The sequence below is a fragment of the Anomalospiza imberbis genome, chromosome 7 (assembly GCF_031753505.1).
Source record: "Anomalospiza imberbis isolate Cuckoo-Finch-1a 21T00152 chromosome 7, ASM3175350v1, whole genome shotgun sequence".
NCBI lineage: Eukaryota > Metazoa > Chordata > Aves > Passeriformes > Viduidae > Anomalospiza > Anomalospiza imberbis.
In genome coordinates, this window is record NC_089687.1 from 21,335,001 (window position 1) to 21,358,268 (window position 23,268).

The following is a 23,268-nucleotide window of genomic DNA, read 5'->3' on the forward strand; positions in this document are numbered from 1 at the left end:
AGCAGATATGATTGCTAATAATGTGATATCCCTGTAGACTACAAAGCCCACACAGAGCTATTCAGTGTATAGTTCACAGCACTGGCATTAAATTAGTTATGCTGTACTGGTGTTAAACACACACAAAATCAAACTTAAAAATCGATCAACTTGATAACGTACAAAGCAAGCAACTCCCATTACCACTGTTATTTAAGATGACTCCTATAAAAGCACCTAAATTTAATTTTGAAATTTACCAGCAATATAAAAGCAATTAGCATTGTCTATGGCATGAAACATTGTATTAAATGCAAATTAGAAAAGACCGGTGTCATATTAGAGGAATATGACACTTTATTCTAAGAACAAGGTTTTTTCCCCAACCTTGACTTTAAAACTGAGTAACAAATGCAAATCTGCTTGTTTTACAGCTACACCATAACAATAAGAACTTAATCATTAAATATGCTTTGAGCACGGAAGTTTGATTTTTAGAATCTCACATTGTGAAAAGCAAATAAAAATATACAAGCAAAATACTGATTAATAGGTGTTAACTGATGCAGCCTCTCAGGGAAAACACTCATATTTGAGCAACAAAAACTAATGGTGGCAAAACTTGAATCTGTTATGTAAAGTGGTTTCTGACTGCAGAATATCAAATTTATTTATAGCTGTGGCTTGCCTTTACAACTACAACTCTACTTCCCTTTTCATAAAGCAGTTCACATGCCGCAATGAACCAATTATATGGGATTTTTTCCCCTCACTTCCTGGGGTTCAAACAAACCTATTAAAGTCCCGCTGCTCAGTATGATCTTCCTTAGTGATACCACTGAGAATAGGCTGAATTTGAAATCATAGTTTTGCATACCTTTCAAGCTATCAAATAGCAAACAATAAAGCTGAACCTTTTAAATTCTTTAACACATTATTGTGTGTAGAAACCTTCAAATACTGAGATTGAGTAAATCAAACTAATGTGCTTTGTAATTGCAATTTCATAAAATACAAATCTTAAGAAAATGTCAAAATGCCAAATGAGAATTCAAATGTATATGAAATAAAGGTATGTTTTTTGTGCTTAAAGAAGAAGGAACTAATGCATTAGTAACGCAGAGAAGAACAGCTTTCGTTATGACATTTTTTGCCATGTACAAGTTCATTTCATACTTAATAACATCAAATCAGATATAATTTGTCAGCTCTAAAAGGGCACAACTTTGGGCACCTGAGCAGTCTCTGCCCTCTAGTGTTGAGAAAGCAGATGAAACTCAACTCAAGTGTTACCACAAAGAAGAGTAGGCTCAAGGAGAAAAGTTTCCCATTAAATATCTTTACTGTCTATTCAGCACATAGTAGCCACCCTGAACGACCAAAGTAAGGCATGACATTTTTGATTGAGACATCAAAGGGCAGTTGAATAAAATATGAAATGGTAAATTTTAAGATCCTAATTATGCTTATCAGAGCCTAGAAGTGGAACCCACTAATCCTGAAAAAAGGGTACAATTTTATAATATATTTCTTAACCATTTGCATTTGACATTTTAATACCTTTATTCAAAACAAGATGACACATTTTTAGAAGAAACAGATTTTTCTATGTTTCATGTTTCCTTTTAGAAGTGATTAAAAAAACTCTCATCTTAAAAATCTGATTTTTCAAAATCAAGTCAGTTTTAAAGCTTATTAAATTCTGAACACAAATATGTAAACAGAGAGAAAAACACCCCAACACATTAGCATAACATTTAGTCTTAGTGCTGACGTGTAGTCCATGCACTGTTATATCTTGGGTACTGAAATACTGCATTCCTGTCCAGTAAGTTTGTGCATTTGAACTCTTTCTTAAGTAAAAGATGAAAATGGATTTTGGTCTATTGCTAGAAGTGACTGAAGATTCACTTAGCATTAAGAACTTTTTTACCAGTGAAAATTCAGATTTGAAATGGAAGAATGACACATTTGGAGGGAGAAGAAAAAGTGGGGAGCTCACCTTGACAGCAGCCTCTGAACCTCCTTCTTTAAAATCTTCATATTTCATTACTTCAGCCATAATGAATCCCTTTTCAAAATCTGTGTGAATCTTCCCTGCTGCCTGAGGAGCCTTCGTCCCTTTCTGTCAAAGGAAAGACAAGAAGAAAATTAATTGCATTTCAGAAGATTGATTGCAGGAAAGAGGTTTCTCCTTTTTTATATGCTTTAAGGTTCTGCTGAAACTTTGTTTCATATCAGCTAAAATGCCACACATGCAGCTGGGCGATCCTCAATACTGGGACACAGACAGCGCCTTTGCCACAGATAAACCAGCCGACATTAAAGAACAGCAGCTTTGTTTTTCCTAATAGGTACCAACAGCACTATTGATTTTAGAAGCTATGACTGTGTTTTGTGAGATTCGCTTCGACCCCTAGCTTTCTGCACAGAAAGTGAGGAAGAGAAAGATTTTTAAATAACTTTAAAATCTGAATTACTCAAGACTTTCACTTACATCCAAATAATTTCAATTAAAGCTAACATTCATAGCAAACAATGTTTGCAATGAGAAATGATGTATGGATGTCAATTTGAACACATTAGCTTATTTTTATTTCAGAATAATTTTAGTAAGTTTGATATAGAACAAATTTGAGTATTCTTACCAAAACATCAACAACTGAATCACTAAAAACTAAAAATCACAGACAACTATACAATAATTTAAGTTTATACAATAGAGGAGAATGCATTATAGCTGCATGCTTTAAATTACAAGGACATACATTCTGTGCACACACAACCATGGAGAGAAATTTGAGCAATAATGGTGACCTAAAGGCTGCTTAATAAAGCATGTTAAAGTGCTAAGGAGTCTGACACTGTAAAGCACAGTTTTTACAATAAAAGATGTATTGGGTTAATATGGCTACTCACTGATGCTTACCTGACTAAGTATCTTTGCACATTAAATCAAAGATACTCACAATCAGTCTTAAGATAAACCAGCTTTCAAATTCTCTAATAGAGAGCAAGCACTTTTCCTGCTGAAAACAGTGGAATTTCACAATATGCTTTTAAAAACTATGGCAAGAATCAGAACAACAAAATTCTGCTTTTATATTATTTTGGTCGCTGCTTCAGGGACTTTAGCAAGCAGTTATTGTGTAAACAGAGATGAGAAGAAAAAGCTAAAATAACCCCACACATGCTTTTCAGAAAATAAGTTTAACATGCTAAAACACATACACAAACATCTGTAGCAGTACTATTAAAAATATAAATTTACAGGAAATTATGTTGATGAACGAAAACAAATTAATTCCAGTAAATGAAATTAAATACAGCACTGAAACTCATTGCACAGCATTTAATACACTGATGGAAAAACAGAAGCTCAAAGACTGAACTGCACCTCCAAAAGTTGACATGTAATTTTTAAGGTAAGAGTTTGCAACTGTACACATTCCAAAATACTTTTTCTATATTGATCTTTATATTACAACATATTTACATTCAAAGGCAAACCACTACAGCTCAGCTCTTACTGTCCTCGGGGAACAAATTGAATTAAATCAGTTGATGTCTATGGCTACAACCAGTCTACATCAATACTTAAAATACGTAATATTGTTTTAGACATTATGTAAGTTCCCAGATAAACATATAAAACTACGAAAATAAACTAGGTCTAAATACTAAAGTCAGTAAAAGACCTGGATTACTGCACACTGATTTTAGGATTTGGAGCCCAACTGTGTATCCACGAGGAATATAATGACGTTATATTGCTTTTATTGCTAAAATGTAATCCCAGCAAAGCACGGGAGGAATGAACCATCCGCAACCCAAACAAACTTAGTGAATACAAAATGAAAAGCAACATCAATTTCACTGCAGACAAACCCAGTCACACAGATTAAGCAAGCACAATACTGGTACGTCTTATCTCTGACCACAGGAGGAGGGTAGACAGATTCTACAGGATGAAGAAATTCAGACTATGTAATAGGCAGAATCAATTGTTACCTGCCTCAATCAATGCAGCTCCACTTTCACTGTTCAGCAGCTCACAAATAATTAAAGTTATCCTGGACAAAAACCTCATCTGTAATGACTAGCTAACCGCCACCATGACAAACTTCAAAGTCAGTGATATCAATCTGAATTCAATAGTGTGGAACTGGATATAGCTGATGAATAAGTATGAATCTTACCCTGATGGTCCATGCACGCACTTCATCTGGGCCTGCAGTGAAAAAGTATTCTAGTTGGAGTGCTGCATATCCAGCCTTAATGATCTTTGCTAAAGCACTGAAAAAAAAAAAGGGGGAAGGAATCCAATTCATTCAGCATATACACATAAAACAGCTAAATGCGCCAAGTAATCAATTTAGGTGGAAAGACATCACATATTTTCAACATACCAGGTCTACTTTTGAACAGAGCAATAATTGCAGTAGCCTTTTACCTTGAACTCTTCAGAATAACTACTTTTTTACTGCAAAATCATACAGATAGTATTTTGATTTGTTTATTTGGCAACCTACAGAAACATGGGATAAATATAAATCACCCTATCAGGCAGCACTCTTGTCTCATGCAATTTCAGGACTCCAGGTCATGAAAGCATATCTGTTTGACTGAAATTCAATATTGAAACAATTTATTATAGTTCCTCAGAAAATTATGGCAAAATTTTTTCCACTGTCCTTATTCCCCACAGATGACGAAACAGTTTTGGTGATCATTCCCTCTCAAAAATATACATAACTAATACCTATGTTATAATTAAAACACTGTACAGAGATGACAGATGACAGTTAAAAACTTAATTTAAAATAAATCTTTTCACTCTGTCTCATGGTAAAGAAAGGAGAAGATTCTCTCTTTATAATGGTAATTACTCTGTCATTTATTATTCTATCAGCGCAAGCAATTAAATTACTGCAAGGAAATAGTTGATAATAAAGTGTAGGGAAAATGAATGCTAATTAACCTTTGTGTCATGTTCTCTTCCAGATACTTCTGTTTCTCCTCAGCACTCATATCTTGCAACTTGAGTTCCAAGGCCCCACTAAAAGGAATGACCAAAGCACCCGGGTCGTGCTTGTCCACCCACTCTTTAATTTTTATCAACCTGTAGACAACAAAGGGCACAACATTATCTTGTAGTGCATGCATGGCTGTACCACATTCATTATTATCAAGTAGCACATACATATTCATAAGAATTGCACGGATTTATGATGCCATCTTTTTGTGTATTGCTTTCCAAGGTCAAGGCATTAACAGGCAGCAATTGCTTCAGGTGTACTCCATTAACATTTCACTGTTTCTTGGTTTCTGTTTGGCATTTAATCTACAGAAATAGGCATAATTTGGGACAAACTAGATGTTTGGTAGAGGTTAAATACTTGCAATCTAAAAAGTGAATTAAACTTTCTGAGAGAAAAATGTACTTCTAAGAATTATGTTTATCAAATGTGGTAAAACTGAGGGCCTTCAGTTTTTCTTGACTTTTTTAATTAAAAAAAAGGATCTCAGTAGCTAATACTGCTGGTATTAGCAGATGGGAAAGAACACTACACTCCTATATAGCAAGCTGCGTCTGCTTTTTCTGCATATTGATCTTGGAGTATGCTATGGCTGATCAACACCGTTCCATGTTTCCACTGGTTTTTCCTACCTTTCTACCGTTGTCCCAGGACAAAGCTTCTGGCTATTATACTATGATTATTTTTAAATAAAGAAAAAAAAGTCCTATACATCTTCAGTAACTGGCAGCATTTGCAATAGTTTGCTGTGCATAATTTTTTTTAGTTGAATGAAACAACAAATTTAAAGCTAAAAACTTAGGGTTAGTTTTTGAATGTTAATTACCCTACTAAAGTGAACAAAACTGGCGGCCTCCTGGCAGCCAGGAGGGCCAACCCTGTCCTGGGGTACATCAGGCACAGCATTGCCAGCCAGGCAAGGGATGTGATTGTCCCCCTCTGCTCTGGGGCAGCCTCACCTCCAGTTCTGGGGGCAGTTTTGGTGCCACAGTATAAGAAGATTATAAAGCTCTTAGAGAGTGTCCAAAGGAGGGCAACAGAGATGGTGAAGGGCCTTGAGGAGGAGCCATGTGAGGAGCAGCTGAGGTCACTTGGTCTGCTCAGCCTGGAGGAGACTGAGGGGAGACCTCACTGCAGTTACAGCTTCCTGTGAGGGGAAGAGGAGGGGCAGCACTGATCTCTTCTCTTGGTGACCAGGGACAGGACCTGAGGGAATGGCCTGAAGTGGTGTCAGGGGAGGTTTAGGTCAGGTGTTCAAAAAAGTTTCTTCACTCAGATGGACAACACTCAGGCACATGGTGTGACTCTTGGGGATGTTTTGTGCAGGGTCAGGAGCTGGACTCAATGATCCTTGTAGGTCCCTTCCAATTCAGAATATTCTGTGATTCTGTGAAAACTTTAGAGCAGTAGATGGTGTTTAAAAAAAAATCTTTAAACAAAAGCATCATATTCATGGCTGCAAGTATTTATTGTAAGTTTAAGGGAGACCTTTGTAAATTACCTGAGAGGAGTTCACTACTGTTAATAGGACACTGTATCTAAACATATATGAATGGTAAGAACGACAGCTCTATGCTCAGCAAACAAACACAGGAGCCATGGGAATTACTTCCTGCACATGAATAATCAAATCATAAAACACAGCACTTTGGGTGCCAGCGATGTTTCAGACCTGAAGCACCCACCATACAGCACAGGGCTTTATGCTTGCTGAGTTCTTTTTCTTAGTCCTGCTAATCTGCAAGGTTTAGACTAAGGTTTTAGCTGCTATTATACTAAAGTGCTTTGAAACTGTGGCCTGCAAACCTTTAAATAATCAATGCAAATGTCACTTCAGAAAAAAATGAACTCAACCACAAGTTCATCAACACACATTTGTCAGAGAAAATAGCAGGGGATCAGAGCTATTATGAGATTAAGTACATGGCCGAATGAGTAGGGTTTTAGATGGTACAAAGAATATAGAAGTTCACTCAACAGTTTTCACACATTTGTTATATAAGGCTGGTCTTCTATCATTTACTTATGTAAATACTCTGTCCATGTTTCTCAATCCTCATTACACTAATCTTTTCTTGCCTCCAGAAACGCAGTGAAAACATAGTTTGCTATCCAGGACTGATACTGAAACACTACTGCCTTCAGAAACATCTGAACTGAAAATCAGAAATAAGGTGTGTTTCTCAATGGGACATCTGACATTTAACAGCATTTCTAAAACATTTGCAGTTAACTATTTTATTTTGGCTAACAAATTGGATATCAAAGTTCAGAGCTTATAAATGCCAACATTTTACAGAAAATATATCTCAAAATGAATCTACAATTCATAAGTGTACTTTAAACACATGTGCGTACATCCTTTATAGATGGTTTTTTAAAGGAATTATCTAACACTGGTCTCCAGACTAATTAAATAATGTGCCAAGTGAAGAAAGATGGAATGAAATGTGTAAATCTGAAAAAGTGAAATGAGCATGAAAGTAACGTCAAAAATTTGATTCAAATTCCGTTTGGTAAATATGGTCATCATAACTAATAAACTAAGAACTATTGTGGAACAACAAGATAAGAAATAATTACTTTGGCTAAAACACCAATTCAGAATAATAATAGTCTTAGACTGTCATTTTAACAGCTTTTCTATTGAGTCCTTAGAGGGATTATTTGCATTCCTCAGGTATTCTATTGTACGATTCAGATGAATAAAGACTTACAAATCATTCCTCTACCGCCAGTGTGAGACTTTGATCCAGTGAATACACCATTGTACCTTAACTATAATTGGCAAAAAACCTGACAGTGTAGAGCATCACAAGCTTAATAACAAAGGAGAATATCTCAAAGTGTTGACAGACGATCTTCATAATGCAGGAGCAAAGCTGGTACATTTTACCAATAAATGAGCACGGAGGTCTAAAGGTCTCTGAAGTGACTGACATCAGACCTGCTACAGCCTTGCTAAAAGAATAAGGTAGTGCATCCCACTCTGTACAGTCAGGTTCTCTGCCTGAGTCTTCTACTTTTGTGACTCTCAGTGTCACAGGAATTACTAAAAAGTACCGAGGAATTCCCCTAAATGTAATCAAAATAAAGAAAATACACAGAAAAGTAAACACTCAAATATAAATATTGATGTATTTCTAATTTATGCTTTTCCCAAAGTAGAATGCTTAACTAATAATCAGTAAAATAATAGTGCATGTTTGCCTTCCTGTTAGGAATAACCAAGTATGACAAACAGAACAAAATGGTCTTAACAAATGGTAACAATTAATGTCAAAGTCCGTTTTATTTGAGCACATAATTTTTCCAAAGAAAATTATGTATGTCTGTAAGAGGACAGCAACAGTACACTCATTTTGGGCTTTTGTTAAGATAAGCAAACCCTGGAGTATGTCTCTATTATTTCATGCTATACTTGAAAATGAAAAATGAAAAGTATTGGATTTTACTCTTAAAGACTTCTGATACTTAAAAACCCTCACTGCACACTAAAATGTAACAAAATTGAAAGTAAAAAACCAAAAAGTAGAACTGACAGCACCAATGACCTTGATTAACAGCTGAAACTACTTTAAGAAACAAGGAACCGCATGAGATGAAAACCCTTCTTAACAAAGGAAACCAAAATCTAAGTGAAAACAGTGTAACAGAGTGGGATTTCTGCTACATCCAACAGACTTTCCCGACTAGGGCAGCTTGGTTCCTCCCTTCCCTGTGGAGAGGAGTGTGCCAACAGCAACTACAGAGGGTTCCTCAACTGAAGTTTGATTGATGCCAGAAAACAGACAAAATATCTTTTTTGAAAAAAAATATACAGACTCTAGAGAGAGCAAGACATCCGTTCATTCTGCGATGGCAAGCAGAAAAGCATATTATGACTATGTAAAAACCTGACACAAGAACAAAACCAAGGCAAGTGCAAAACCAGACCTCATCAACTTGCAAGTGAAGGCAGCACTCAAATTTCTGATCAGGGGAAACACTAAAGAGGAATTCAGATGCTCATTTCCACCTAACACTGTGACTGTTGTTTGATAAGGACATAAGGAATTTCAGCAGCATTATCAGAGTATCTAGTAAACTACAGGGGCCAGTGACTTCAAGTGCAGATGGACCAGGACAACTACCAGAGTTAACTCCTGATACTAAATTAGGATGCGAAAGACCTTGGAGAAAGGTTTAAAAATGAGGGCACTCACTGAGGAGGACAATAAGCAAAGAGCACCAGAAACAGGAGTTGTACAGAAGGGGGTGCCTTTAAAATGGCGATGCTTACTGAGGCAGAAAAAACCAAAACTTGCAGCCAACCAAAATAAAAAGGTGTGAAAGTTGCTGAAGGTACATTACATAAAAATCAATATTTGAGAGAGTTTCACATGAGAGATCCAGCTGGGAACAGAGTTCAGATGGAAATCTGAAGTGGTGATGGAAGAGAGAAGCTGCAGAGAAAGCTTAAGCTTAGTGGACACCTTCAACACAAGATGATCTGAAAAACTGACCCCTGAGAAGAAAGGTGATTTGTGAAAGTATGTTTTTGTACAATCAAGAGCAAAAAAACAATCTAACTAATGGAAGAGAAACAATTGTTTTTCTTTTCTACACCTGAACTATGAGTGGAAAATGGCAGAAACAAAAGAGCACTTCAGGGAAAAAGAAAATATCAGGCAGCACAACAAGAAAAGAAACATATGTAGGTAAGATCAAACTAAATTATCAAAATTTACAAAAGACTGAAAAAAAGATCCACAGATAGGAATGAGAATAAGAGGACTTAGAAATGCCAAGAGGCTCTTCCTATTGGCAGTTCTGCACAAAACTGATTTTTATAGGCTTCTGAACTCAATCTGTTTAGTACTTGCTCCCTATTGTTGAAGTTTTCCATGGGTGGAGTCTAAGCTACCTTGATTTCAGTTAAACTGAGCCTATAGGCTGTGGACCGAGAATATATACTGCCTATTTATATCTTAAAAATTTAAGGTAGTTTTTATTTTGAGCTTTACTTGTAAGCCACATATTACTTCCAAATTTGAACCTTTTTGTTTGGACTCTCTTCAATTGGCCTAAAAGTTTCTGATAGCACACAGTACCCAATGCACTTCTCAGACCTTTCAATAATAATATCTTATAAGCATTAAAATAATAGCCAAAGGATTAACTCATTTTTCAGGCGATTTTCCTGTTTATTAAACCCAGTCTAGCATTTGCTTTTTTCTGACAGCACTGCAACATTATCTCATGCTCAGGTTATAACTTCTTGAGTGACCCCATCTGACTAGCTATTCTTAATACTATGTATGCATAGTTAATTATTCCTGTATAAAATGTTTCTCAGGAGTTGCACAGTGGCTATTTTTTCCTAATGATTTCTGATGTTTTTGAGATGATCCTAAGTTCTAATTTTGTCCTACACATATGTGGACATCTCCTAGATTGGGGGTCATCCAGAGATTTAACAAGAGCGCTCATCATCCAGCTCATTAATGGAAATACATAACAGTATTCAACCAGTAGCTGCTTCTGCAGATCTCATAATGCAATATTCTTTGTTGGGCAAGTGTACCACTGATAACGATGCTCTGTGTATTATCTTCCAACCAGTCTTGCACATTCAACTTCCAGCAGTTTCCATCGAGCCAATATTTCCTATCTTGTTTATAAGAATGTTGTGAGGCACTGAAGACTTTAAAGGTTTAATAAAAATCCCAATATGCAGTATATTTTTTCACTATATGCAAGACCATTACATTTACCACAAACAAAATATTAGACTCATCTGACAATCTAGACAAGTAACAAACTGTCAACATGAATTTGTGAAGACAACTGGGTTGCTTTTAGGGGATTAAAAGGTTGAATTGTTCTAATGTTTTTCTTTAAATTAAAAGAAAAATCACTGACTTAAAAATATCTTGTTTCTTCTCTCCTCTTTGTGAATTTGTCTTTTGAAATCTCATACATTACGAGGTTTCAAATGAAACCACAAATTATCTAAAATGATGATGAGTTATGCAAGAATTGTTTCTTTTGTCACTTCCCAAAACCATGAGGATCACTAGGTTTAGTTGATTTGGTAGGATGGGAGAGGAAGACCTTATCTACCTAAGCACCAGTACTGCATGACACAGTGCCTAGGTGATGTCCTTCCTTTCTGTTCTGGCAGCGTGCACAGGCGCCACGGAGATCAGGTCTCACTGCTCTCAGTGCTGTGCACAGATAAGGATAATATGTATATGTATCCTCATGGAGATCAGAAATAGTCACAGCTTCAGTAAGCTTTCATTCCAAATTTCTACAGTTAATGAAGGATGGGATGGTAAAAAACAACAGAACAAATATATATAATGATTCTGTATCACAGAAATGGTCTCTGGCAGAAGTGAAGAAGGGGAAGAGGAAAGCACAGGTGGTTGTCACTGTTGTATTGGAGCACCGTGCTCTGCCTTTCTCTGAGTATCCCTTTCTTCTTGCATTACATAAGAGGAAAGAATGACTAAACAGGAAAACATTAAGGAGTAAAAAGGTACCTTCTTCCTCACCATGATAAGTTTTTTATGAAGATGACAAATCTACAAAAGGTTTGGGAGTACCTGTTGCAGATCTCGGCAACCATGTCTCAAATCATCAGTGATGCTTTTAAGTTTTGTTTTTATTCCCTGTTCCCAGCTGGCCAGATGAAACACAGCAATCCTTCCATTTCAAAAAGCCCTTTCCCAGCCCTCATCTGCAAATGCTTTCCAGTAACAGCTCAGAACAAAAGCACTGCCTCCATGCACTGGGCTGCTCTCCGGCCAAGTGCCTCCTCTCAGCCCCTCAGGACAAGAGCTTGAGAAACTCAGCACTGCATTTATCCTGCATATCCTGAATGCTTTCAGCTCCTCAGTACCTCATACCCCACAGCCAATGTCCATATCACCCCCAGTATTTAGTCACTGCATTCACCTGAACCTTACAAGAGGCCAGTGTGGAGAACCCATCTCACATGTTAGATAGCACTCCCATCTCCTAACACAGATTGACTTGAGCCTCGAAACAAGAAGTGGAATAGCTCTTAAAATTCTTTACCTTTTAGGGACTTGCCACACATCCCATGATCACAGGAATTTTATGACAGAATGGGTACATAAAGTATCTCATTCTACCAGATGCAGACTCCACATTTTTAAACTTCATTGTAATTTCAACTTACACTGTATCAAAAAAAGAATCATAGAGGTTCCTGACCAACACTGTCATTTGACATTCATTATAGATGGGTTTATAACTCCTTAACATTCTCCTTTGAAATGTAAGTAATCCCAGGTTCTCTGCCTTGTGTGTCAAAGCAAGTTCTTCCAAAGCCTTGATCTCTATCATGGCCATTATCTTAAATCCCCAATAATTCTGCAAAATCATTTGTTAGATGGGGTGACTAGTATTGCACCTACTATTTTATTCAAGTTGCATCCCAGATTTTAAAGAAACATTTTTAGAACCTGGACATGAGCTTCTCATCTCATTCCTTACCCGTCCAGATGTTACACTTGCTTTTCTGCTACCAGCTGCAGCACATGGAGCAGGGCTCCTACATCACTCCCTGTAGGCATGCTCAAGTTGTTACCCAACAAAAATAATCCAGTAAAAAAAAAAGCTTTTGGAAGGAGACTTTAGTTGTTTCATAGCTTCCCTCTCCAGCTGCTGCCTTTTAAGATGGGCCAGTTCACTTTCCCACATATCCTTAGAACTGGCTGTGCCAATATAACTGAAGAGTGCTGCAGGAACGGGTGAAGACTACTAAGGACAACATATTTTAAGTTAGCCTACCACCCAAAAAACACCAATGCCATGGAGCCAAGTTCAATCAGGAATTAGGTTATTTATTATTGAAGAATGCTTATAAATGGCAGGACTCCTTAGTAAAAAAAATCCCATATGAGATCACTTACAAATGCATTCTTCCAGGCAGAAAACACTGGTTGACAAGATAATTTTAAAAATCAAGAAATTAAGGCAATATTCTGAAAATCCCTATCAAATCACATCATGCTCTCAAGATAAAGCTCTGTTAAAAAACTAACATAATATGGTAGTAGCAGAAGGTTGTCAGCTTACCTGGTCTAGAGAGCTACCCAGAGACACTGGCTGTTTAATGGCTTGCTAAAAACACATAAGGACACAACACTTCACTTAAAAATTAGTTGGTATGATCAACCACTTTTTGAATGTATTTCATATAAAGATTTGCCTTGACTGACATGAAACATTTTTGGTTTGAAAGATGTGGAAGCTGTGAAAGAAATAATACCAGAGAAAATGAATCTGTAAATCACAAACAGACAGTAGTTAATGGACAAAATATTTCTGTATCTAGGAGAAATAAAGCATGCATAACAGAAAAATAAAGTACATTGACTACAATCACTTTGTATTAAAAAACATCAAGATGGTAGAAAGACAAAGAAATAAAATAATCCAGGATGATTTTTTCTGCTGATATATATATGTAGAGGTCCCAGTAAGAAAAGATTTTTCAGTACATTATACAGCTTATATAATCTAACAAAAGCTCAGTCAATGTAACTGTATTTCAAATATTTGTAAGAAGCATCATTCATGGAGAATAAAGAGCTTAAAATCCATTTTTAAAACATTCATTTCTGATCTAATTTTCAAGACTGTAGAAATATCTCTACCCAAATTATGGTCCCCACTAAGGCAATTGAAACCAATTATAAATTGGTATCATAACCAATTCAAATCAAATCAAATTATGACTTAAACAATAAGTGGTACCACACTGCCACTGTAGCACCTCCTGGCATGTGAAAGGCTTACAGCCTCTAGTTCTCCTTGAGTTCTCCTTGGTCTGCCAATTGTGAACACTAATTCTGTCTTAACTAAAAAGACAAAAAAATAATGGCTGTCACAAGCATCAAGAACAGTCAAGACTGAAATACTGATGAACCCACATAACAACAGAGACTGCAACAAACTGTGCATATTACATGTCCTAGTTATGGGCACAACAAGCCCTACTTAAGCACATATACTTTGGACCAGAAAAATGCTTTGGAAGTCACATTTTGTCATTCTTTCTGCTATCATTTATAAAATGCATAGTTTAAAATGGTTATCTTGAAAACTATAACAAAATAATTTAACAATTACTCATTCATAAATTATAGCAGAAGGAGCAAATCTCAGTCACAAGACTTCTGTGCAAATTAATGATGACTGAGATACTATTACAGATTAGTAGACAGAGTTCCTATTCCATAGTCAGGCTTATGCTATGGCATGATAATTTTAAGTTTTGTCTCTTGACAGGACTTCTTTATGTCACAAGGAAAACTATTCTTGAGAGTCCTGTACATAGTAAGACAATTCATATCAACGCTATTATAGTAAAGTCTCAAATATAAACTCATAAGAAGTTATGAGCCATTCATAAATAAAGAGTATTGACAAGAAAAACCCCAAAGATGTGATGCCTTAACAAGAGAAAGTTTGCATGAAATACACAATGGACAACATAATTTAAAATTTGTTATTTTATTATAAATTATTTTCAAATGTATTTTATTCTTTAATTCTTTTATATACTGTGTGCATGCAAGCAAAAACCAAGCCATACTCCCAGAAAAAAAGTAAGATCTATATAAAAATCCCATGTAAGGAAATAAATATATACTGATGATACTTGAAATAAGACACTATAAAGACTAATTGGTATTTCTCTATTGTCAATTTAAAATCCTGCAATGGGTAACACAAATGCAGGCTATGATATTGTTAGTTTTGGCTTTCACTGAAGTCACACAACAATTTAATGAAACCTAAATATACTGGGTTAGCATATTCCTCCCTAGTTCTCTTACTGAAATATCCTCTCCCACTCACAAATGGCAGAGGGAAATGCTTTCCTCACTTCTCCAGAATTAGCCTTTGTGATCTTTATTGCAGAACCTCTCTAGACTAAAGAATCCACATAAATGTTCTCTTCCTCTATCAGTTGCTAAAAATTACCATAAGTATTAAAACCATGAGAGTCAAATATTACTAAAGTAAGAATATTTGATTTAAAATAATAAACCCTGCTTATTCCTCCTGCACCCTTGGGCCATTAACAACTACTTAGTCACATTTTGTGATCACACAATACTACAATTCTATGTTTCAAGGAACAGTTTTAATGAGATGAGTAGAAAGTATCACAGAAGCTGGCGACACTGGACTAAGTTGTGAGTTTTTTGATGAAAAAAGGACCAAATTTGCTATTAGGCTGGAATATGATACTCAATAAAAGAGAAATCAACTTTGGCATTTATCCAGAGAAAGAACATCCCCTAAACTCTCAGTATAACAACAGAAGTGTTTGGTTGAATGGTTAATACTCAACCTACAGCAACTCAAAGAATACAAGGCTTTATTTCAGACCCCTTATTTAGATACCTAATCTAGCTCTGCTCCCTATATAGTTAATGAAGTAGGAGGCTCTTCTGAGGGCAATTCAGAGTACTTAAATTAGGGCTCCCTTTCTCATTTCCTTCTTAAAGCATCTCCCCTCTCCTCTTTTCATAGGCTGCTTTACAAAATAGCCCTCACCTTATATGCCTAAGACACTCACATAAAATTACATGATGGGCCTCGGACTTGCCTCCTGCTGATAAATTTCCCCAATACAATGTCTAGTAAATCCAACAGCATACACTGTACTGTCATATGAACATGTCCATGCCCGAGTAAAACACTAAACGAGTTCAGGATTTTCACAGCGTGCAGAGATGCCTTGTATGAAATGTACTTCACTAATTTGAAAAGCTGTCACAGAAGTGTTCAATTCCACAGACACAGTCTGTTTACCTGTCTAAACTATGGTGAAATGAAAAAAAAATTAACCATGTCTGAATCATCTACTATAACATACTTGTCCTAGGGGAGCAGTAACTTTGATTTTTTTTCAGAAGCCAGAATGAGTATCTGGATCAGTATCATGCTTCATTTATCTGACAGACTAAAGGATCTCTTAGACACAGAGATTTTTAAGGCTGAAAATGGAATGACAAAGTATATTTCTGTCAGAAGGAAGTAATCTTATTCTGTGGGTGGGTACGCACAAAACATTTTTATTTGCAAGTACAAAACTAAAATCTGATTTATTATAAAACTGTTAGTTTACCCATCTTCATTTTTGTATCAGTTATGGGATTAGGAAGCACTCAACACCCTCAGCAATTTCAAGAATAAAAAACCAATTTGACTGAAAAGAACTCCAGCTTGAAGTTACAGTGCTCTGTGGTATGCTTTACCCTTACAAACACTAGCACTAACAATAGGATCAAAAAGCCAAACTTAAAAAGCAAGCTACTTTTATTTTTGTGACTTGGCCCAGAAACCGTTTTTCAATGAAGTCAGAACATAAGCCCAAAACCATACGAATCCATGTTCAGTCTCTCCTGAGTAAAGAAAAGGCTCCATGTGTGGTGGCAAACATGATAGTTGTCAACATAAATGAAAATGTTCATGAATAAAAAACAGGCTGTTATAAAGAGCTAATTATAATATTACTATCAATTGCTAGCTTGCACTTACAAATCTTTCATATCATATAAATGCATTGTTTTTGACGTTTCTCTGTAGCTAAACATCACATCATTTCACTTTTTCAAAGTGGCTCAAACATGCATGGGATATAGTATAAGGAATGTGATCTGATCTACAGTTACACTGAAAAGAAAAACTACGACAATAAATGTGCAGTCATTAAAAACGTAAAACATTAATCATCTCCCAAGTAAAAAAAAAATCTAGACTTCTAACAGCCTCTATAAAATTATTTCTACTTTCCATATAGTCACTCTTGCTATCCAAAAGAAGTAGTTGAAAACACTTAGCCAATTATGTGAGTGATGACAAAAATAATACACACATCCTAAGCACTACTGACACTGAATTATTCGACTTCCGTCCAGATGCTTTCTTACCATTAGAAATGCTGTTTACTTGCTTCAAGCAATCACCTACACTCTTCTAGCACATACAGTTTGAGACGTGTTTCAGTAACAATGATGTTTGCAATTAAAAGCACTGCTCCTAATTTAATGCTCACATGTTTTCTTCCATTTTAGAAGCAGCATAGAATTTAAGTTTGGAAAAACCTGCTCAACAGGGAAGAGCCCCAGTAAAGAACAGATGGTTAAAAGTAGAACTAGTCAAAGGAAAAATACTAAAAAATCATATTGGGCAGTTATTTTAGGACATGATAAGTCTATGCATTTCTCCACCAAAGAGTCACTTAATCAACATACACAATGCAATTTTAGTCTTAGCTTGGTTGAGTAATGACACCATCAAAGAAGAAATGATGACAGAAAATAACCTTGGGTAAACACAAGTAATTTGGTTTAAAGGAAAAAATAAAGCACATCCTGATAAATTTATTCTCTCAATGATATGACATATGATTTTCTGTGCAGAAGAAATACATCTATAAAGTATTTGATAGTGTGCTGTGTGTGAAACTACTCATTCAGCTGGAGAAGAAAGGGAAGTGGATTTGTAGAGGCTGAGGAATGCACTGGATATAACAGGAGGACAAATTAATCTTTTAGGGTACTAAATCAAACTTCACCAGGAGCAAACTTAGGACAGATCATATTAAATACATTAATGACCTTGACACAAACATTAGTTGCATGCAAATTTTATGTTCAATACAGGAGTAGGAGACATTTTCCTCAAGGAGAGTCATCATCATCATCATCAATTGAAAGTGACATAGAAGGGAGATCACATTATGTTAGTGTACTTCAAAGCAAATCTAAGCCACCAGGACAACACAACAGGGAAAAGGCAAATATCATCTACAGATCCTACTGGAAACGCTTCCCTTTACTTAACAGGATGCATTATATCTGCATACAAGGTATTCCTCAAAGCATATGGAGCACTAGGTGCAGCTGTGATCAGCTAAATGCAGAGCAGGTCTAAGATTATCAGAGAGATGGGAACCTCATGTAAATGACAGAGAGAGAAAATTGATAATGCCTGCTTTAAATAAGGAGATAAATACCCATTAGATAAGATACTATTCAGTCTACAGGACAAAGCTGCCTGAACCACCAATGAAATAAGACAGCCATGGAAAAGCATAGGCTGGAAATTAGCAGAACATTTTCAACTCAAGGCAGCAGCAAGCTTCTGTGAACTGCCTCCCAATACAAAGTGCAGAACAATCAGCTACTGTTAGAAAAAAAATCCACAACAAATCACCACCTTAATTAATTTATGGAAGTCATTATACTGTGTAGCTACCAACAATAACTGGTTCTGTACTGAATGCAGAGGAGGGATTACAGTAATTTAGGGATTACCATATAGTTACAAGGAAGCACTACACTTTGTGAATTCAGAAGTACTTAAATGCTATGCAGAAATGCACAGGAGGACAAAGAGGTCTCAATTTCATACAAATCAAGTTCCTACACTTTTTGTAAGAACCAATGCCTTCACTGGGAGGAAGGCAGAAAGAACTCAACCCCCACATACTTGACTTGGCTAGTGCTGGCCAGCTGACCAGCAGCAGTAGGACTGTCAGACTGATGCTGCCTGTGTTCAGTGCCTGATGTCACTGCTTTTTAAAGGAGGAGGATACATTAGGGATCACTGTCATAAGGAAACAAGACTCAAAACTCCTGGACAACCAGACTTCATGAGTTCTACTCTTCCAAAATAAAGTCAGATAAGTAGATAAAGTCAGAAGTATAGTCAGAAGCTCATTATACCATACTTAGTTACCAGTACCACTCGCAAGGACAGCACAGGTAAAGCAGAAGAGGTGGCTGAAGCATAGCTTGGCAGTAAGTAATCTCAAAATGTGGACAAGGTACAATTTTTAAAATAGCACTAATAATAGGACTGGATTACATTATACTAACTGGTGAAATGAAGAAAATTAAGAGTATTTTAAAGTGTGTAAAAATTTTAAATTAAATTTTCCTACACGGTATCACAGAGATTTAAAAGAGACAAAAGTAAAATCCAGTCCTTCATCACTGAGTCTCCAGGCATGTGCCTTTAACATAAGGCCTTCCTTCTATAGTCCCATGTTAGTATTGAGTTTTGCTCCAGAAAAGGGGAATCCCATCATCAGGAGTCTCCTACCTACCCAACCCTACTGCATGCTCAAGAGCAAGCTTGTCCTTTTCATGGAGCAAGGTTGGCCACAATGGAAAGGTACACCCCTAAGCAGCACTGACAACCTTCATTGTGACATTTTCTGACTTTGAAATGCGTCCCACTACAGCATTAAGACACTTAATATAGCAGCACATAATTTCCAATTTATAAAAAAGCCACTCATAAACATGCTGAATTCTAAACCGAATGTACACATTAAATATCCATTACACAAGCCCATCTTTGAGCTAATGGAACTACAGTGAGCATTTGCCCCTCAGTAGACTAGAAGCTGTTCTGCTGCAAGGTGGCACAGGTACTTGCTAAGAGCACAGAAAGAAAAAGACACAGTACCTCTGAATTTCATGCCATGCATTCCAAGGAGAAAAAACTAGTGAGTACAATCTCTTTTGATTGTTTTCCCTCAAACATGGCCACTTTCCCACCCAACAGTTCTTCACATTCTGTTGTTCACTCTGCTTTCTTCTCCCAATGTTATTCTCCAGTCTTCAAAGCCTTCCATCCTGGTCAAAGAGCTCTTTACCAAGATGCTTCCAAATGCAACCCACAGAACTGACTTGCCACTGAATTCACGCCTCCCTCCTACCCTTGCTTTGGTCACTCCCACTTCCTTTTATCTCATTTGCAGATTTACCAGTTCTGCTCCTGCTCACAGACCCACTTCCTGCTCAGCTCCATTCATGCTTCAACATACAGAGGTACATCTGAGACACTTCCAAATACCTGTTAGGTCTGCTCAATTCCTAAATTCAGCAACAGCGATTTCCAAGAAAAAGTCCTTAACCACTGTGTATCTCACAGTATTTAGTATTACATTAATCATCTACCACTGTACTTTCTTGTAATTTTGTTTAAAAATAAATTGCACAAATACTGACATTTTGAATTCGTTCTGTACAAATCCAATGCATATTGATGATTTTTCACACTAAAAAGTGGACAAAGTAATTATGTAATAGACTGAAATAAACAAGGCTCAGGTATAAAATACCAGTTTAATAAACAAAAATAAACAATCCACTGTACAGTTTAAGTACCAGAGACAAAAAAGATAGATACCACATATATACAGTAATATCTATTATAAAGAAATATTAGATACAAGTCCTTCAGTAAAGTCTAGAAAAGCACAGAGCATATAGTTGTACTGTTAGTGCTTCCACTTATCAGATGAAATCTTATCTTTACACAGAAAAAGGACAAAAAATGGGGATATAAATATAGCAATCTGAAATATGGTAACACTAACCAATATTGCATCTTTCCTTGAAACAAAAATTTCTCTCAGAAAAGATACAGTTGATAGTTTCTCTAGCACATTCATCCTTATTGTACATGTTCTGGTACAAACCTGTGGAGCCTGCAGTAAGAAATGCCACGAGGGCAAAAGCCTTCATATGACAATATTCTAGTCGAAGCTGTGCATGTCCTCAGTTTTGCTTTTCACCTCAAAGCAAGCCCAACTATGCATTATGAATCAATCAGAAAGAGGATATATTTTGTTTCAGTAAAATAGCACAAAGTATGGAGCTTCAGTGATGAGATGCCTAAACCAGAAGCATTTCCTCAACTCTAGAGCAGTTAAACTAGATTGCATAATAATCCTTTACAGAGGAAGCTCTTACTGAATTTGAAAAAATACTTACATGTTGCAATTTTTAAAAAAGCACCACACTAAAAATGCATTCCATTCATTCAGAAGCAACCCAGATTCAGTACTATAGAAGCTAAAGGTACAGCTCAATGCAATGATTCATAGTTTCTCTAATAGGAAGATTCAGCAGTTTTCAGATGAGACCTTTATTCCCTCTCTGAATAAATGATGCCTGAAATTTTTATTCTTGTTCTAATGGAATTTCAATGGCCTTCACTGCAAATCTACTGGAAATTTTCGCATATTAAGTGGAAAAAATTAAATGATGTTAACCACATTTTAATGTGATTAAGGCTGACAGGGTCATTATTTCTGCTAATCACTCAGTTTAAAAAGCTCAAACAAAACTTTGTAACAGCCAACGTTTTTCTGGTTTTCTGTATGTCTACTGTAGTTGAGAATTAAAGCCACTACTGAATATGAAACACAGCATATCTCAAAAGGATATATCAAATGTTTGCTGCAATTTGTACATGGATTTCATAATAATTAATTTAAAACTTTAAAAAGGGGGGGGGGAATAATTCTTTCAGAATGTATAGCCCTTTACTTCTTTTGTCTTCCTCAATCAAAAGACAAAATAGAACAAGGGAATAGTATTTCTTTTCCCATATGTCGTATTTGCTAGTGAACAAGAGAAAACATTTCTGCAAGTCTACTGTGAACTAAAAGCTATGTGTAATCACAGAAAAGAATTTATTAGAGCATATCTGTTAGGTTCTGCAATAAGGAGTTCTGCTTATTACCATTTAGGTTGGCATAAGCTGGAAAATGGGCATAAAGAAGTAGAACAGAATGAAGAGCAAATATTATATTGTTTTCAGAGTGTCTTGTAGTTCACTCGCACGGAGGATCAAACAACAGGACAGAAAATTAAGGAGGAGACTGCTGTTCTGGCCACGGGCTCAGCTCGAGAGGCAGCCTTACAGCCAGCCCTCTTGCTCAAAGGTTTGGCACCAACAGCAGCAACTGTCAACGGAGCAGCTCCCTAAGACCACAGAAGCTTTGAGGATGATTGAACAGGGCAGAAGGACTTCACTTAAAAAACAGACATAAGTTTGTCCTGTTCATACTACCAGAGGAAGGGATATGGTGTTTGTGGGATTTGCATTTTGTTTCTTTCTGGGTGGGAGGAGGCTGTTCACAGGTTATTTTAGGCTTTCTGAGGGATTACCATTCTCTGCTAAGATGACCACTGTAATGCTTACTGCGTGCTTAATAATTAATACCACGCTCTGTGAATCATTTTTGGATGACCTGTACCTCTCATGTTATCTCTTTCCTCTAAAGTTACAGATAATTAAAAAAGAGGGGGAAAAAAGCATTTCAGCATTCATATTAATTTTTTTCTACATAAGTAACTTGCTTATTCTTAAGTTACTTAAGAAGAGAAAGAAAGTGCGGACAGACTGATTCACATTGATCATTCCCATATGGTTCAATAAGATACATTTCAACCTTACTGAATCACTAAAAACTGCTTCTTGAATTACAAATTATTTTTTTTTTAATTTAAAATAGTAAACAAGATCATTACATTATTAACCTTAGGGTATGTGAAATTTATCTGAAGAATATTTTATTTCCTTCCCATTCCTTGGCAAAATATCTGAACATAGAGATTCTTAGATCTACTTTATGATTACAACAAAAAAGTGCTGAGTAAAAAAGATGGTAATTATACACAAGTCTTCTCCTATAGGACCTTACTTCTACTTTACTTCTTTGTATCTTGCACTAACTGTATTTCAACAGTTTTTTTTCCAGCAGCTTTTTTTCCTAACAAAACATTTACTCCACACCTGAATACTATCCATAAGAAAACAAAAAGTCCAATGACATTAGACGACTTACTACAAGGAACAAACCACATTAACATCAATCCATTACAGCTGTAGTTTGTGGTGTTCTCAAAAAGAAATGTTATTGGTACCTGTTGCACTTTCTAGTTTTAGTGTGAAGCCATGCACTAGTGCATCAACTAACAACCCTACTGAATTCTTGTGCTCATCTAAGAAGGGACCCTGCTGAATGTCCTAATGCATCTTATTGTGAATCTTCGGCAAATAAAACTTCATGTATGAGCTCATGATGTGCTTTGCTGCTGGAAAGTCACAGGCTCTGTGGGAAGCTTTTTATCTTCCCAGCAGTCAGTTCTCTGAGAACATCAGTGCAGCTACTGTAGTTACCTGTAGATTACTTGTATTTTCTCACATCTGTGTCCAGCAATCTAAACCATGATGATAAAGGGTCATTAGGTTTTGAGTGAGGAAGGGGATGGACTAGACAATTTGCTCTGATAAGCTCCTTGTTGTGAGTGCCGGTTTAGAATGTGAAATGTGGGGTTATGCACATTCTCAACTCAAATGCCTGTACTCTCAGAGCACCAATTAAAAATCATACTCAGCCCATCTC

The 23,268-nt window shown here is 36.3% G+C and overlaps 1 protein-coding gene across 5 annotated transcripts in view; it reads right to left on the minus strand.

Annotated features, from left to right (window-relative positions):
* Positions 1 to 23,268, minus strand: part of OLA1 (Obg like ATPase 1) — a 106,467-nt gene that overhangs the window by 2,450 nt on the left and 80,749 nt on the right. For all 5 annotated transcript variants that reach the window (XM_068195913.1, XM_068195910.1, XM_068195911.1 and 2 more), the window contains 3 exons: positions 4,961 to 5,101; positions 4,179 to 4,275; positions 1,982 to 2,104 (listed from right to left, as the gene is read on the minus strand). In XM_068195913.1, coding sequence (XP_068052014.1) covers positions 1,982 to 2,104; positions 4,179 to 4,275; positions 4,961 to 5,101 — 361 coding nt within the window. The remainder of the gene's footprint in view (positions 1 to 1,981; positions 2,105 to 4,178; positions 4,276 to 4,960; positions 5,102 to 23,268) is intronic.